Source organism: Chaetomium fimeti (genome assembly GCF_033439085.1).
Source record: "Chaetomium fimeti strain CBS 168.71 chromosome Unknown B0H64scaffold_4, whole genome shotgun sequence".
Lineage (NCBI taxonomy): Eukaryota > Fungi > Ascomycota > Sordariomycetes > Sordariales > Chaetomiaceae > Chaetomium > Chaetomium fimeti.
In genome coordinates, this window is record NW_026944332.1 from 1,857,147 (window position 1) to 1,871,612 (window position 14,466).

At 57.1% G+C, this 14,466-nt stretch overlaps 5 protein-coding genes across 5 annotated transcripts; 2 read left to right on the forward strand and 3 right to left on the reverse strand.

Annotated features, from left to right (window-relative positions):
• Positions 1-97: 97 nt before the first annotated feature.
• Positions 98-827, forward strand: B0H64DRAFT_152059 (uncharacterized protein). The gene has a single exon (XM_062798449.1). It carries the CDS (start codon positions 193-195, stop codon positions 655-657), a length of 465 nt encoding a protein of 154 aa, XP_062659208.1. The 5' UTR covers positions 98-192; the 3' UTR covers positions 658-827.
• Positions 828-5,821: 4,994 nt separating this feature from the next.
• On the reverse strand, positions 5,822-8,038 carry B0H64DRAFT_152089 (chaperonin Cpn60/TCP-1 family). The gene is made up of 4 exons (XM_062798450.1): positions 7,890-8,038; positions 6,329-7,721; positions 6,102-6,275; positions 5,822-6,038 (listed from the first exon to the last, which is right to left on the reverse strand). The coding sequence occupies exons 1-4, from the start codon at positions 7,946-7,948 to the stop codon at positions 6,021-6,023; spliced, it is 1,644 nt and encodes a 547-aa protein (XP_062659209.1). The 5' UTR covers positions 7,949-8,038; the 3' UTR covers positions 5,822-6,020.
• A 387-nt stretch (positions 8,039-8,425) lies between these two features.
• B0H64DRAFT_417338 (uncharacterized protein) lies at positions 8,426-9,526 on the forward strand (the record flags this gene model as incomplete). Its single annotated transcript, XM_062805239.1, has 3 exons — positions 8,426-8,435; positions 8,575-8,819; positions 8,927-9,526. 3 exons carry the CDS (start codon positions 8,426-8,428, stop codon positions 9,524-9,526), a joined length of 855 nt encoding a protein of 284 aa, XP_062659210.1.
• A 713-nt stretch (positions 9,527-10,239) lies between these two features.
• On the reverse strand, positions 10,240-12,536 carry B0H64DRAFT_396001 (uncharacterized protein). The gene is made up of 3 exons (XM_062803806.1): positions 11,139-12,536; positions 10,708-11,059; positions 10,240-10,636 (listed from the first exon to the last, which is right to left on the reverse strand). Exons 1-3 carry the CDS (start codon positions 12,315-12,317, stop codon positions 10,563-10,565), a joined length of 1,605 nt encoding a protein of 534 aa, XP_062659211.1. The 5' UTR covers positions 12,318-12,536; the 3' UTR covers positions 10,240-10,562.
• Positions 12,537-13,092: 556 nt separating this feature from the next.
• B0H64DRAFT_442069 (uncharacterized protein) lies at positions 13,093-14,189 on the reverse strand (the record flags this gene model as incomplete). Its single annotated transcript, XM_062806615.1, has 2 exons — positions 13,093-14,049; positions 14,106-14,189. 2 exons carry the CDS (start codon positions 14,187-14,189, stop codon positions 13,093-13,095), a joined length of 1,041 nt encoding a protein of 346 aa, XP_062659212.1.
• Positions 14,190-14,466: the final 277 nt, after the last annotated feature.

Sequence of the window (14,466 nt, forward strand, 5' to 3'; positions counted from 1 at the left end):
GCGGGTCAAATAAGGAACAAGGGAGCTCTCAGCCCTGTCCCCTGCTCGCAGCTTCGTCGTTGCTTCCGTGGTGGGTTCCCTGGGTCAATTCCTCGCACGACATAATTACCGGGGACTCTGCCAGGGCCAACAGCCTCTTATATTTGCCCAGGATTGCAGGGTTGAAATCATTGGTTCCCAGGCAAAAGGGACATGAAGGGCAGCTGTCTGTTTTTTTTCTCCCTTGCCCTTCAGAAAAGGGGAACAGCGCGGTGGTTGAGTTGGGAAAGTGGGAAACGGTCTTTTCACCGTTTCTGCTACTCCTTCGAGACACTGGGTGACTGGCAAGTTACATGGAACGGCAGGCACGCGGCAAAGGCCCTAACTTGGAGGCTCCCCAGGCGCGCGGCGCAGTTTGCTAACGGTGCCGGTGCAACCACCCATGGATGGGGGGAGGCGCACATGCTGGAGCAATCATTGCGGCGGGTTCCTCTGACGCCACCCGAGAACGCCCATCCTCTGAGCCTATCCCCACTGCTTGCTTCAACGAAGGGGGACGACTGGACGACAAGGCCGACAAAATTGATGACCCCGTTCCTTGCACCAAACCCACCGCGTCTGCGCCTCGGACAGCACCGCAACCACGGCACATTGACGCAGGATTCTGCAGCCAAGTGAAAGTCGGCGGGGGCAAATCACCACCGGTCTTGGTCAATCCGTCTGGGCGGGTGATCCTGGCGGTTAAGACACGTTACCGAAAACTGAAACCCACCGTACCGTGTACGAAGTAACAAAGCCGAGAAACGCCCTGCTGCTTGTTCCTTAGGGTGCTGATTTCTTTCGCACGCGAGAAAGAAAAGCCTTCGCGATGGAGGCGTCATCAGAGTTGCATAATTGCCAAGCCCCTCTTTTCCCAGTGCCGAAAATTCCAGAATGGCCGGAGCGAATCGTGCTTCGAAGCCGAGCAGCAGATGTCCGTCCTGACGGTATCCGAAAATGACAAGGTTTACGCTAGCTGTTGTCTCGGGACGAACCCTTCCTTGTTGTGAGCAAGCGTCAGCTCGTGGCTGTCGCACGTGGCGTTGGGTCTCGGCGAGCACTTGCCGAAATCGAATTATTGCCCTTATCGAGTGATGGTCCAGTATCAGTTTGTCGCTTGAGAGCCGAAGCTTCCTGGTAAGATGATAGCTCTGTCAAAAATCATTGACCGAACGCAATCCGCCTTCTCTCTCTCTCTCTCCGAACAAGCCATGCCTGTGTTCGGACGAACCTCGCTAGTTAGCTGTGCAAGGTTCCCGAAAGCAGCAACAACAGACGATTCGGTTGCCCGACTCGTGTAATCGCCACCCGATGCAGCCACGCACCCACGACATTCCATGTCTGCTCGGAGCCTCCAAGACCTCACTCACGGCTTTGGTTGGTTAGTTACTTTTACGCGGCTTTCACCTCTCCTTACTTGAGTCACCTCATTCCATGGGTATCGGCTTTACATTATCCAATATCTCGCGAGCTCCAATCGGAGTTTGCCGTGCCCTTTTCGCGTTTTCTTGAGAGCTTGCGGCGATCCGCCTCTTCATCCCTCGCGAGTTTGCTCTCGTTGGCTCGAGAACCTGTCCATCATTGGCCATTCGACTGCCTTCCCCAATGGGAGATCGTTCGAGATGCGGTAGATCCTCCATCGGCTTTCCATTTTTCGAAATGGAAGCCAGGTGATGGGATAATCCAGGTTGAGGAAGAGCCGTGCGCTGCACCGTCCGTGCGCTAGATCAATAGACCCTCCTCTTCCGGCGAAGTCATGATTTTTGGTGGAGGACCTAGTGATGCAGGACCGGCGAAAGACAGCGCTAAAATTCGTCTCGTGCCTTCGGAGTGCTGCTGAGATCGGGCTCGGGAAGCCAATCGAGACGCTAGAAGGCTTCTGCTCTTCGAAAGCCAGCTCCTCTTCGCGAACAAGCGATCTTGTCAAACAGGGGTTGCCAACCTCCGATTTCAGTTACAGCAGTCCTTTTAGGAGAATGCGAGAGTTATTCTCCTAACGAAACATAGTTGAGGATCCCTGCCGCCCCGCTCTTTCGTTCACTTTTTCGCCTGTTTCCCAATTTCTTCGTGATGGCAGTCACCCCACGCAGAAATCCCCCGAAACTGAGACGTCAAAAGAGGGTCTCGTTGATCCCGCCTCTTGGGTCGAATCGGCATCGCTCCCACAGAAAGCAGCAAGCAGATTGATCCGTCACCTGCAGTTTGGATTGGCTGGAACACCCCCCCCCCCCCCCCCCCCCCCCCCCCCCCCCCCGCGAAACCGAAAACGGACGGTGAAAACGGCCTGGTAAACTGCGTCGTGAAGCACATTAACTTGCCGGAACTTCACCTTGGTGTTGCCGACGCCAGCGACCTTCTCGAAAACTTCGGTCGGGCGGAAGCCGCATCATACGGGGTGAGGTCGAGCCGTCAACATCGCCGCCACGGTACATCCGTCCTTGTCTCGAGATACCTTTCCGTGGGGGGCACAGCTTCTTTGATGCAACACACCCACTCAACCCTCTTTTTTCCATAGCCTAGCGGTCCTGTGAGGAATTACGGAGACCGCACTGTGGTGGACAAGCTGCAGCGAAAGGACGACTCATCAACCCTCTTCAGGTTGAGGGTTCAGAACGGTTTCAACTCCCAAGCCTCACAAAGTCATACCTGGTCCGTTTGAAACGACGTCCCGGCACATGTCCCAGCCTGCCACTCCTGCTTCAGCCTTCCAGAACAAGAACGGTCAGGCATTCGTTTCAGCATCGATGGGAATCCCGCACGGAAGCTGTTCCGTGACTTCGGGTCTGCCCAGTCAAGATCGACCAATGGCGGCGCTCAATCCCCGTCTCGCACGAAGCAGAGCCGTTGAAACATTCTTCTCCACCGTCGATTGCTTGCAATAACTACACGACATGCTCATTTCCAGAGCTATAGTTATTAAACAGTAGTTACACGGTCAAGGCTCCCACAACCTAGCAGGACCGCACCGTGTCGGTTTCGGTACTCCTCGGAGGTCTGCAAAGACAAGGACAGAAACTCTCACCGCTCGGATTTGAAGGGAGCCTCCACAGGCCAAAGTTGAGGCCTCGCCTGGTCGAGTCACCGAGCAGGATGCAACGGGCGACTGGCGAGAAGCAACAGAATGGCACCACGACGGGGATTTTCGAGTTGCAGTGCAGCAGCAGCGCTCCTGCAGAGGAAGGCCGTTGTAACGCTGCGAATGCATCGTAATCCGTGCACACGGCGAGAAATAACCCAACCCTCAGGCCCCAGAAATTAGCCCATCCCCCCGCACCTCGCCCGTTTCCGTTTCAGCACAGAACATCCATGAGGGGGAGCTCCCAGCTGAGTTAGCCAAAACATCGTCAAACCGGGTTCATCAAACCATCACAGCACATCATGGAATTGTGTTTTGGGCTTTCAGGCACGTCCAGATGTACAGAATAGTTGCATGTACCTATTTACTGCGCAAAAGCAACCCACAATAATGAGAGGTCCTGTGTTTTGTTTGCCCGTGGATGGCCCCGAGCAGGTGGGACCCTCGTTACCAACCTCCAGAGTTGTTACCCGTGGAACCGTGGACATGTCAATTGCCCCGGTCAGCAGTCAATCTCAGCGAATCTGAACACCCGTCATCAGGATCGTCCAAGGGATCGCCATGGGGCAGGCTCGGCATCGCGCAACCAAAAGCACCGCTGCCACGGTACTCAGGGGCATCTTAACGGCCAGCCTAATCGCGAGGTTCAATCATTCGGATCGGCTGGACATGCCGCTGGCCGCGGGCTGACTGCCGAACCAATCCCTCCCACTGTTACCGTGTCCTTCGGTTGCCATTGACCCATCCACAACGGTGGCCGAATGCAGGACGCAGCGGGTCATTTTGCCGCTCATTACGGACGAACAAACAGCAAAGAAGCAGGTCCCAACCCGTTGGGCAAGGGATTGGTTTGGGAAGGTCCTCAACAGGGCCCGAGCATCAGGTCCATCTTTCTTCTCTTCTTGGCATGTTGGTGGACGAAGTCGGCCGCCGTTCCTCCACCCCGGCGCAGCGATATGCGCTCCTCGGGGCCATCACACTCCATACATCCAGACCGAGCCAGGCGGGCGGCGCACCAACGGCACACCAGTCAGCCCGCAGAAGCATGGCGGTGGGTAGGTTGCTTTGACCCATCCCAGCGGGTTCACCACGACACACTTGCCACATGTGAGCAAGCTTGCGAAGACAGCAACGATGCCAGAACGCATTCGACGACGTGCAGTGGCTCGGCATGCCGTCGCCTTCCTGCGAGTGCGGGATGCGCCAGCGAATGCCGGCTTCCAGATCTTCGCCCTAGGCTGGAATCGGTTAACGCGCTGCCTCGTGACGGTGTGCCCAAATGTCTGTGTGTTGAACATGAGGATGGTTCCCCGTGGAGACTCCACCGCTTCCGGTCTGGGTGGATGGGGTCTCGTTGATCTCGAGTAAGAGAACAAGACATGTCAAAAACGGGTGCCGCTGGAACGCTCGATCAGAGGTTGGCGGTCAGTCAGACCACGAGCCAGGCCCGGTCGAGATCGAGTCATGAGCAAAGCGCGTCGAGTCAACCACCACACCCTTGGCATCCGTGAGCTTACATACTCCCTACCAAAGGTTAGGTCTCGGAAGGTTTTATCCTTGATACGAAATCCATCCAGGTCATACAGAGTAATGATGCTCACAAACAACCCAAACTCGCCAGGTAACAACCACGAATAGCAGCCCAACACCGCAAACAAGTGGGCCAAACCGAGCAAGCAACCATCTCCGCGATGAAGACGCACATCCCCATGCCGTCACTCACTAGTTATCTGCAATGACTTACGCACACGCACAAGATCGGTCGGTCTGTGCGCCCAGGCCGTGGCACAAGACCAAGCCGTCGGGGCTGAGGTTGGTATGGGACGCGGGAGGGGACCAGGTCGACGCAGGAGTGCAGGCCTTGGGATCAGATAGAACAGAGGCCCGCCCGCACAACCCCCTCATGGGTAGGTAGGTAGGTCCGTAGGTCGGTAGATAGGTAGGTCAAAGCACCGTCACGACACCATCGCGAGGGTGCGCGAAGAACGGAGGCAGAGGGGAAGGAAAGTAGGAAAACCATGGACGCCCGCCTAACTAGCGGGTCATGGCCGGTTCTTGACCTTCGTAAAAACAGCCCTGAATAATTACTCTTATGTGTAGGACTGTGAGTGAGGGTATGGGGAAGATCTTTCTACACGGCCACGGCCACGGCAACAGCACTGGCTCTCGGACTTCCCCTTTGGAAAGGAAGAGCAAAACTTGAGTTGAGACACCAGCGCACGGCCATATACCCCCGCTATCAGTCAAACACCACACCTTTAGACGACAGAAGTACGTACATCGTAGGCCACATCGTAGGTCGGTGGGCTAGTAGTCAGGTAGTTTCTCGCGCAAGGACGCCAAGACGCATCCCCTACCCGAGTCTCAGCCTCTTTCTATCTCAGACATCGCTGCCCGGGGCCAAAGCGAGCGGGGAAGCGAAGATGTGGAGGGGGGTGGCAGTGAAACGAGACAGAACCGATGGCTTTGCCGTGAGGGGCAGATAAAAAGCTAGCATAGACATCTGGGCAGTTTGAGCCCGAGACGGTGTGCTATTCCCAGCCGGGCACCCAAGAGGTTGGGGGAAATGGCATAGGTGCTGAGTACAAAGTATCTACTACCGTTTCTAGCCCAAAAAGCGAAGCATCGTTTTGCGCAAGTAATCCAGCTGGCGGTATGCCACGCCAGAGAAACCCCGAGGTTACCGTTGGCATTACCATGGGCGACAGGTTGTTATCGATACGAAACGAGACACAAGGCAAACAATCACACGGATCGTACGGGTAAAACCAAGGCCAACGGAGGTTTGCACCCGACAAGATATGTAGAGGTCTAGACAAGCACCAACATTAGACTCGCCTCGGCCCGAATCCAAGGCCTGCCCCATTTTCCCGAGACAAGCGCCAGACAGACAGGCAAACAACCCCCCTACTTGCACTCGTCAAGCTCAGTCCTCATCCCAGTTCTGCCCCGAGACACACACAGGTTAGCAACACGCATCGCTCAAAGAGGGGCCGGGTAAACTCACGGCGTTGGGTCCAGGGGGCTTCGGCCCGCCGGCTTGCCGGGCAACGATGATCTGGTCGACCGAGAGGACGGTGCGAGCGGCCTCGGTGGCCAGCTTGATCGCCCACTGCTTGCTGACCAGCAGGTCCAGGATGCCCTCCTCCTCGGCGTCCAGCGTGCCGGTGTTATCCTGGTTCTAGAGAGACGGTTAGCATAAACTCCGTTGTCTGGCGACTAGTGACCACGCACCTCAACATCCACGCCCGTAGACCAGTTATCCTGCCTTTGGTGGGCGGCATACAGCCGGCTGAGAACCTCGGTGGCGTCGAGACCGGCGCTCTCGGCGAGGGTCCGCGGCACCACCTCGAAGGCCTCGCCAAACTTCTTGATGGAGTACTGCGCCAGCCCCTGCGTCTTGTCGCCGACGGCCTGTATCCTCTCGACGAGCTCGATCTCTGTCGCGCCGGCGCCGGGCACGAGGCGCGGGTCCTTGGTGATGGCCTTGATGACGTTGACGCCGTCGTCGACGGCCCGCTCGATGTCGTCCAGGTGGTTCTGCGTGGCGCCGCGGAGGACGAGCGTCGCCGTCCTCGTCGCCTCGTCCTCCTGCCTGAAGACGGTCACGCGGTCGCCGCCGATCTCCTGGGTCTCGACCACGTCGATGCTGCCCATCTCGTCGGGCATCGGGGCGCCCAAGCGGGCGAGCGGCGTGGCGCCGACGACCCTGCATACCCGCCTCAACTCGAACTTGCTGAGGATCTTGATGGTCAGGATGCCGTAGCGGTTGAGGTAGTGCATGGCTAGCTCGCCGACGGTGGAGCCGGCGACGACGACGCGCAGGCCGACGTCGTGCAGCTCCTTGATGGCGGCCTCGAGGCGCTCCTCCTCGCCCTTGGTGAAATCCATCATCTCCTTGGCGTTGTGTAATAGAACGGTGCCCTTGGTCTCCGTCTGGGTGATATCGATGGGGCAGGTGAAAACGCCGACCTTGGCCTTCTTGGCCTTCTTTACGGATCCATTAGGTTCCTTGGGGAAGACCATGCCCTTGACGACACGACTCTGCTCTAGGCTACCGCCCATGATCTTGACGACGCGGACGTTGTCGACGTTGAAGTTGGCCGGGTTCTTGGGAAGGACAGACAGCACAGCCTCGGCGACCAGGTTGGCAAGAAACTCCTCGTTTCCGTTTTGCTTGCTGGCGATGACGGTCCGTATGGCCTTGCTGATCTCCTCCTGCGACTGCAGGTCCTCCACCTTGTCAACCTCGAGCTCCTCGAGCGTCTCAAGGGCAATCTTTTGTGCCCGCTCGTAACCCGTGACGATGTCAGACGCTTTCAACCCCATGCGTAATAGATCCTCGGCCTTCTTGAGCAGCTCCCCAGCAAGGACGATGACGAGGTTCGTGGCGTCACCCATCTCAGACTCTTGCTGCTGGCTGGCCATGACAAGTAGCTTGGCGGCGGGGTGGACGACATCGAGCTCGCGCAGGATGGTGGCGGCGTCGGAGGTGAGGATCATCTTTTGCAGGTGGTTGATGACGATCTTGTTGCGGCCGTAGGGTCCCAGCGACGTCTGGACTGTCGACGAGATGGCCCGGCAGGCGTCGATGTTTCGTAGGACAGCTCCATCTTCGGAATCGTAGCTATAATGAGCGAACGGGAGCTGGTCAGTACTGTATTGTACCGGGTTGTGATGGAGATAGATATCTCAGGACTTCCATGACCTCGCATTTTAGGGCCTGGGGGCGTTTGCCATGGCGGGGTAGAGACAGGGACAAAAAAGAACCATGAAGAGAACACTGCTAACTCACCTGTTGTAGCCTTGCTTAAACAAGCCGGCATTTGGCGCGTTGGGAATATTCAACGACATATTGGCGGTGATTTTGAGGTGATCGTGGGGTAATTCGGCGGAAGTGTCGCCGTTTCACGAGTCAACCTTTGCTAACTCAAGCTTCCCGCTGCTGCCCACTCTAGAGATCCATAAAAAAAGTTGGTGAAGCAAATCGAAGTCAACACACACGGCAGCCTTGGCCCCGCAGTACCAGGCCCAATGGGAACCCAGACCCTCCAGAAACAACGGGTGGCTCCCCTTGATCAGGTTCCACCACAGAGCACAGGGATGAGCGGGTTTGCGGGTGTCAGCCTTGTTGCCATCTCGACTCCAAACTTAACTCGAGCCGAGATCGCGAGTTTCAATTGCATCAACCTACCTTTTCAAACCCCACACCCTCGAGTATCCATCAAACCACGCGGTTCCAGCACCCCGCGCGCTCTACTATCCGCGTCTTAACTATTCTATTTTGAGCTCACGCAGCACGGCACTGCAGACCACTTGTCCTTGATCGACATGGCTCCTGGTACGTTGAAGCGATGATTTCCCAGTGCGACTTTGTGGATGGTATCGATTGGAGGATTGCGTTCACCTCCTGCTTATGGCCCTCATTACAATTGACTTTGTGTTGTACATCCTACTAACTACGATATTTCCCGCCTCAGCCACGTCCGTCCCGCCTGCGCTCCCTCCCTCGGTGGAGGAAGCGTACCGCCGCAAATGCATACAACTTAAGCAACGAACCAGCGAGGTTGAAGAAGCCAACGACGCAGCCAGGCTACGCCTCGCTCGCCTTAAGCGCCAGGTCGAGAAGATGCGATTGGAGCGAGCCTTCCTGCTCGAGCAGTTAGTGAAGCGAACGAGCGCGAACGTGGAGGATTCAGACGGCAGCCCGAGCCCACCGCCGACAGTAAGTTCCCAGCCGGACAACTAAGTCTCGGGCGATCGCCAACCACGCCCCCCTCCCGCACCCTGCACCGACAACCATCATTGACACCAACCTCTTCGCCATCACAGCCCAAGGAGAAGCCGTTGCGCATTAAGCGTGGGCACCGCAAGCCCTCGGCGTTTCCGGCCAACCTCGAAGCCCCGTCGTCTGTCAACGCCGCCACCCCCGGCTCGACGACGTTTATCAGTCAGAACCTGCTTGTCCACTCGCCTAGCTCGGACGCCTACTCCGCCGGCAAAACCAACGGTGTTCACAAGGACGCGCCTAAGAAGCCCGGGAGCGCATTCGACCTGTACTGCGAAGACGCCAGGTCCAAGGCCAAGGAAGGCGATACCACGGAGGAGGAGCTTTCCAGCGGCTGGAAGGACCTGCCCGAGAGCCAGCGCGACGAGTACCAATCTCGCGCCGACCGCCAAATGGCAGAGTACGAGAAGGAGAAGGACGCGTACGAGGACGCCAAGGAGAAGGAAGCCGCAGCCGCAGCCGCAGCCAGCGCCAAGGAGGCCGCGGAGGAGGGTAACGATAAAGCTGAGTCGACCGAGTCGGACCAGGCTGCGGCCGAGGCGGGAGAGGAACGGGAACCACAGCAGCAGCCACAGCAGGAGGATGTTGAGATGACAAATTACGACACGGACCAGGAGACGCAGGGGGAGAGGACCGAGGAGTAGAGTCCCCCGGACCAGCGGGTACCCCCGGGCCGGACCGCCCCTCGGCCTCACCGGTCCACTGGGTATCGAGGTGGGCGCTACCAACGGAGATATTACGAAGAATGGCGGCGCCGCCAGGGTGGAGGATAATCTGGGGCCTACGAAACCCCCGGTTGGTCAACGAAGAACCCCGGTGTGGTGAGCCTTGACCACGGCAGGATCACACAAGCTACGCGAAGTGGTGAGATTGCCCGGGTCTGTCTCTATCACATCGAAGCGAACTTCCGAGGCTAGTCCGCCATCCGCGACATGCATTTGTTTCTCGGCGGTTGGGGAGGCCCGCTGTCCGCATTTTTCCAGGACCAATTGCGACAATGGGAGCGGTATAGGGTTTCGTTAGGTGTTGTTTGTAACATTATTTCTTTGCGGTTGGTTTCGAGCGGATTGGGATGGATATCAGGGCAAGGCGTGTGTGGGTCAACGGACATGGTCTTCCGCTTCTTTTGCTAAGGGGGTGGGCTTTACTGAGTAATTATACACCGAGGCTTTCTATATCAGTGTGGCTACCATGATGTTAACTTGGAGGGAAGAATGAAACCGTATTCGACGGCGGCCTCCTAGACTTAAGTCAAGCAACCCCAGGCTCAACTACTACAGGATGCCACCTGCCAACACCTATTGTTACCCATCACCCCCCGTTTGGCATTGAAGGTATATCTATCCCTTGGCAGCATATCGGAGTAAAGGGCTGGCTCATTCAACGACTATTCCAATACCAGGTATCGTATTCAACACGGACACAAGCCGTGAAGCACTGCTCTATCCGCAATTTATGCTGCGTGTAAAAATACAGTTGATTGTACATGTAGTTGACGCTGATGAACCGATCTGCTTGCCACTCCAAAACGATATCTTCCGAACCAACGCCAGCCCAAGGGCCCGGAACTCCGAGCACACGTTATAATACGCCAGGTATGCGATGCGATACTCCAAGGATTGGGGAACGGCGGGAGAGCCGTCCCTTATGCCAGAGTTTCACGCTCGGAAAGCCAACACCTCAAATCCCCACCCACAGGTCGACGACGATATTTACTAGCGCGACCACGATCTCGGCCGCAATTAGGATAATCACTATAAGGGGTCAGTATTTAATCATCCATTCCAACACAGCGAAAGAAAAGAAGAGAGAGAAAAAAACATACCAATCCACTCCAACTTCTCCCCATGGCCATGACTCAACTGCTCCTTCAGCACGGCCAACAGATCCGCAATGACATCCAGGCGCTCGGTCAACAAACCGACGCGCTGGTCCATCTCGAGGTAGCTGCGGACGGCCTGGTAGACGGGCTCGAGCTGGGGCTCGACCCAGAAGAGCTCGGGGGTGTCGAGGACGGAGCCGTTGAGGTGGACGCCGATGCGGAGGATGAAGAGCTCGCCGATCTGCATGTTGATCTCGCTGCGCGTCAGCGCGATCTTGCCCGTCAGCGCCAGCTGCGCGGGTATGTTCTTGCACGTGTCGATCGTCGACGCGATGAGCTCTTCGAAGAGGGAGGTCTGGAGTAGAGTCAGTCGATGCTTTTTTTGGTTGGATTACAGTGGAAAGGGGGAGGTGGGGGGGGGGGGGGGGGCTGACCTTGACGCTCTGCGCGAGGGCGTGGGAGATGGCTAGCTTGGTCATGTAGTTGCCCTTGTCGCGGAGGGTGATGAAGTCGTTGTAGATGCGGGCCTGGTACTCGTGGGTGTAGTAGAAGTTGAACTTTTCCGTCTCGACGTCGTCAGGGGCGAGCTTCTCGAGCTCAAACTTGGAGATCTCTTTGAGAAAGCGCTGCTCTTGCGTGGCCGACATGCCCCATATTACTACGACGCCGTACTCAAAGAGGAAGACCTCGGGCGTGTGCACGTGGATGTCGAATTCGACGATCTCGTCGGCTAGGGCTTCTTCGGGAATATCCTGGATGAGGATGTCGTCGGCGGCGGCGTCGTGGGGTTCGGCAAGGCCGTTACCAAGAGCGGAATGGCTGGATTCGCTAGGAATGTCGTCGTGGAGGTTCCCTGTCGAGTGCCGTCTTTCTGGGTTCGACTGGACCTCGAGGAAACTCGCCTGGCGTGCGTTCTGCACCTGCTTGGAGCTGTAGCTGTACGGCGTGTAGATGCATTCGTCGATCAGCTTGGGGTTCGCCCCCCTTCCTTTCCCCCTCCCCTTCATGAAGCGCTGTAGGCCGTCCATCTGGTATCTATTCGCCGTGCAGTACGCAGTGACGCGCGGGAGCTTGTCGCGGTCTGCTTTCCCCAGGCGGGCGGCATCTCGGCGGGCGGTTGGGTCCTTGATGCGGGTGTACTGGGAGTAGACATCGCGGCCGCTCTCTTCGTCGCTGTCCCCCTCGTGCTCGGGGGTCGGCAGGAGCTTGAGCTTCTGGGCGTTCTTGGTGCTGCGTTGCGGGCCGATCTTGGGCAAGCCGGCGGCAGCGGCGACTAGTGGCAGGCCACCAGGGTGCCCGCTCGGGACACCGCCATGGCTGTTGCGGCGGAGGAGTCTGCTGTTGAGGGCAGAAAACATGGGCGGGCCGCCGCCTATCCCACCGGTGGTGACGGTAGATGGACTTATGGGGGATGTGCTTGTATGCGGGCGGTGCGATTGCGGCGCATGTCCACGGACATGTTGTTGGTAGGCAGCTTCGGGCTCGATGGTTTTGCTGACGGGATTGGGGTTGAAGGTGACGGTTCGAGGGGGCCTCGATGCTCGTACGGTCTCGGGAGAAGGGGGATCGGTCGCGAGGAGGGGAGTATGCTCCGAAGCCGAGTTCTCAGCCATGGCGTCGGGACGGGTGATGGTGGTGAAACACTATTCCGTAATCTCAACCCTTCTCTCAGATCCAATCGACGAAAACAAACAACGGAACACAGGCTATGTAGGCAATGCGCTCCTGTGCCATATGAAATGTAAACGTTCTCGCTGTTTGTACCTGCCGCTGCGGGGAGCTTGCCGCAAACTTGCCTGTGTCAATTGGCGGAGGTAGTTGCTGGTTGGCGAATTAGGTGGTTGGTCGAGTTCAATCGCCCTGAGCCGTTTTTCGTTTAAACGGCTGCTTGATGACGTCTGGGCCGTCTTCAAACACATGGACCAGCAGCAACCGTCCCAAATCCAGGTGTCCCCACCGGCGGGGATAGCGCCAATCCAAACCAAGTTGGGACGTTTTCAGCGGCCTTGCCCCACTGGATTCCCTGGCTTGGCCACTGCATTGCACAGCTGATTTCAACGGTTCGTAACAACCTTACGATGCCGACCGGTCGTTCATCCCTCCCAAAACAATAAAATATTCTTTACGAGGAGGATACACTTATTTTAGATTCTACTTGTCGGCCTGGTCATATTTATTAGGTATGACCTACAACGATCAAACTCTCGTTCCCCTACTTCGTATCTACCGACATACAACCCCGCCGTCTCATCTCATCAACTTCATTCATCCCACTCCGCCCGGTTCCCTAATGGCTACCTAGGAATCAACCATCTCCTGCTGGTCGGTGTCCCAACCGAGCCATGTCCAAATAATACCCGCTTCCTTCTTTCCAGCCACCCGGTCCTGTTATTCCGGGGAGCTTGAGCCGATCCTTCCCTCCCAGTAAACTCTTGAAAACTGGAAGCGATCACGCAGCTGGGCATCATGGTAGACGGCCATCCGGACGTCAGTTGGCATGATCCCCGCGTGCTCACCGGCCTTGATCGAACGACGGTTAGCCAAATCTAATACCCTGGTAAGCATGTAGGCCACCGCCCTCGTGATGCCCGCGACGCATTCGTCCTCCAACACGACAGGCACATCTCCGAATCGAGACAAGAACGATGCGATTCGGCTGCTCACGTAGGCGCTGTCGAAGCTGGGTATGGGCAGAGCGCCTGGCTGTCTGAAATGGCGGTGGCACCAAACATCCAACTGCCCGTCTTCTCTGTGCCTAGGGAATAACACTTCGACGGCAGCAGAGTGTGGAATGACGGTCCGCTGCAGATAGCTCAGGAGCATTTCGTTCACAAGGTCGTACAATGGCTCCGTCCAAGGCTCGATAAACTCGCCAATCGTTGTCCCCAGACCGATAAAGGTCAGGTCGCGTCCATGGAGAACTAGCTTCATCTCCTCGGCATTTCGATACACGCGGATTGCGTTGATCTCTTGCGCCCTCAAGACATGATCGCTCCGGTTGTACGGGCCAAGACAATCGGTCCGCGGCGGCGGTGGTGGGAACAGAGACGATATACCGTACTCCGGCACTCGAGATAGCTCGCGAAGTGTGTCGAGTCCGGAGAAGTCGAAGCCCTCCCGTAGCTTGCGCTCTAACCTCTCTCTTGGAGTTTCTTCCTTCCCCAGGGCCGGTTCCAATCCCTCGAAAACGGTCCACGCGAAGCTGGTGTTGGTAGCGAAGAAGAGAAACGAGCGAGCTGCGGCACCATCGTCGTCGAAACCAAAGCGGCCAAACATGTATTCACTCCCGGGGATATGGAGCCACGCGCCGCCGTCGGACCACTGTCTCTCGCTGGAACGTTGATCCTGTCGAATTCTCTCTTCGGGTCGACGTCGGAGTGGGCAAGAAACCATGCCGCTACCTCCCTCGTGTCCAGGTCGATGAGTCGAAAGGCATTCCACGTCCCGTTCCGCGCAGCAATGTTGAATTCTATAGGCTGCTTCATGACGGTCCCAGATACCTGGGCTCGACACGTGGGAAAGCCTTGCACAGGCATCGATACGCCATTCCAAATGTTGTGCAGCTCACCAAAGCAGAGGCATCCCGAGGACACGGAAATGGTACCGTAAGCGCGTGGAGGGCCCGCCATGGCGAAAGCAGCGGGTTTGTATCTTTCCCAGGTACCGTATGATGTTGAAAGTGAGATACCTACTGAGCCTTGAGCGCCTGAGCTTGCTGCCTCGGGGTAATGTTACCTTGCACAGTGGACGCTCGACTACCTA

Bases quoted from the DNA above. Each gene is read 5' to 3' on its own strand.
- B0H64DRAFT_152059 (XM_062798449.1), top strand. From the start codon at position 193: ATGAAGGGCAGCTGTCTGTTTTTTTTCTCCCTTGCCCTTCAGAAAAGG.
- B0H64DRAFT_152089 (XM_062798450.1), bottom strand. From the start codon at position 7,948: ATGTCGTTGAATATTCCCAACGCGCCAAATGCCGGCTTGTTTAAGCAA. The intron at 7,722-7,889 runs GTGAGTTAGCAG...CGCTCATTATAG, and splicing joins TTTAAGCAAGGCTACAACAG to CTACGATTCCGAAGATGGAG. The intron at 6,276-6,328 runs GTGCGTGGTCAC...CCGTCTCTCTAG, and splicing joins CTACGGGCGTGGATGTTGAG to AACCAGGATAACACCGGCAC.
- B0H64DRAFT_396001 (XM_062803806.1), bottom strand. From the start codon at position 12,317: ATGGCTGAGAACTCGGCTTCGGAGCATACTCCCCTCCTCGCGACCGAT. The intron at 11,060-11,138 runs GTCAGCCCCCCC...ACTCTACTCCAG, and splicing joins CCCTCGCGCAGAGCGTCAAG to ACCTCCCTCTTCGAAGAGCT. The intron at 10,637-10,707 runs GTATGTTTTTTT...GACCCCTTATAG, and splicing joins GGAGAAGTTGGAGTGGATTG to TGATTATCCTAATTGCGGCC.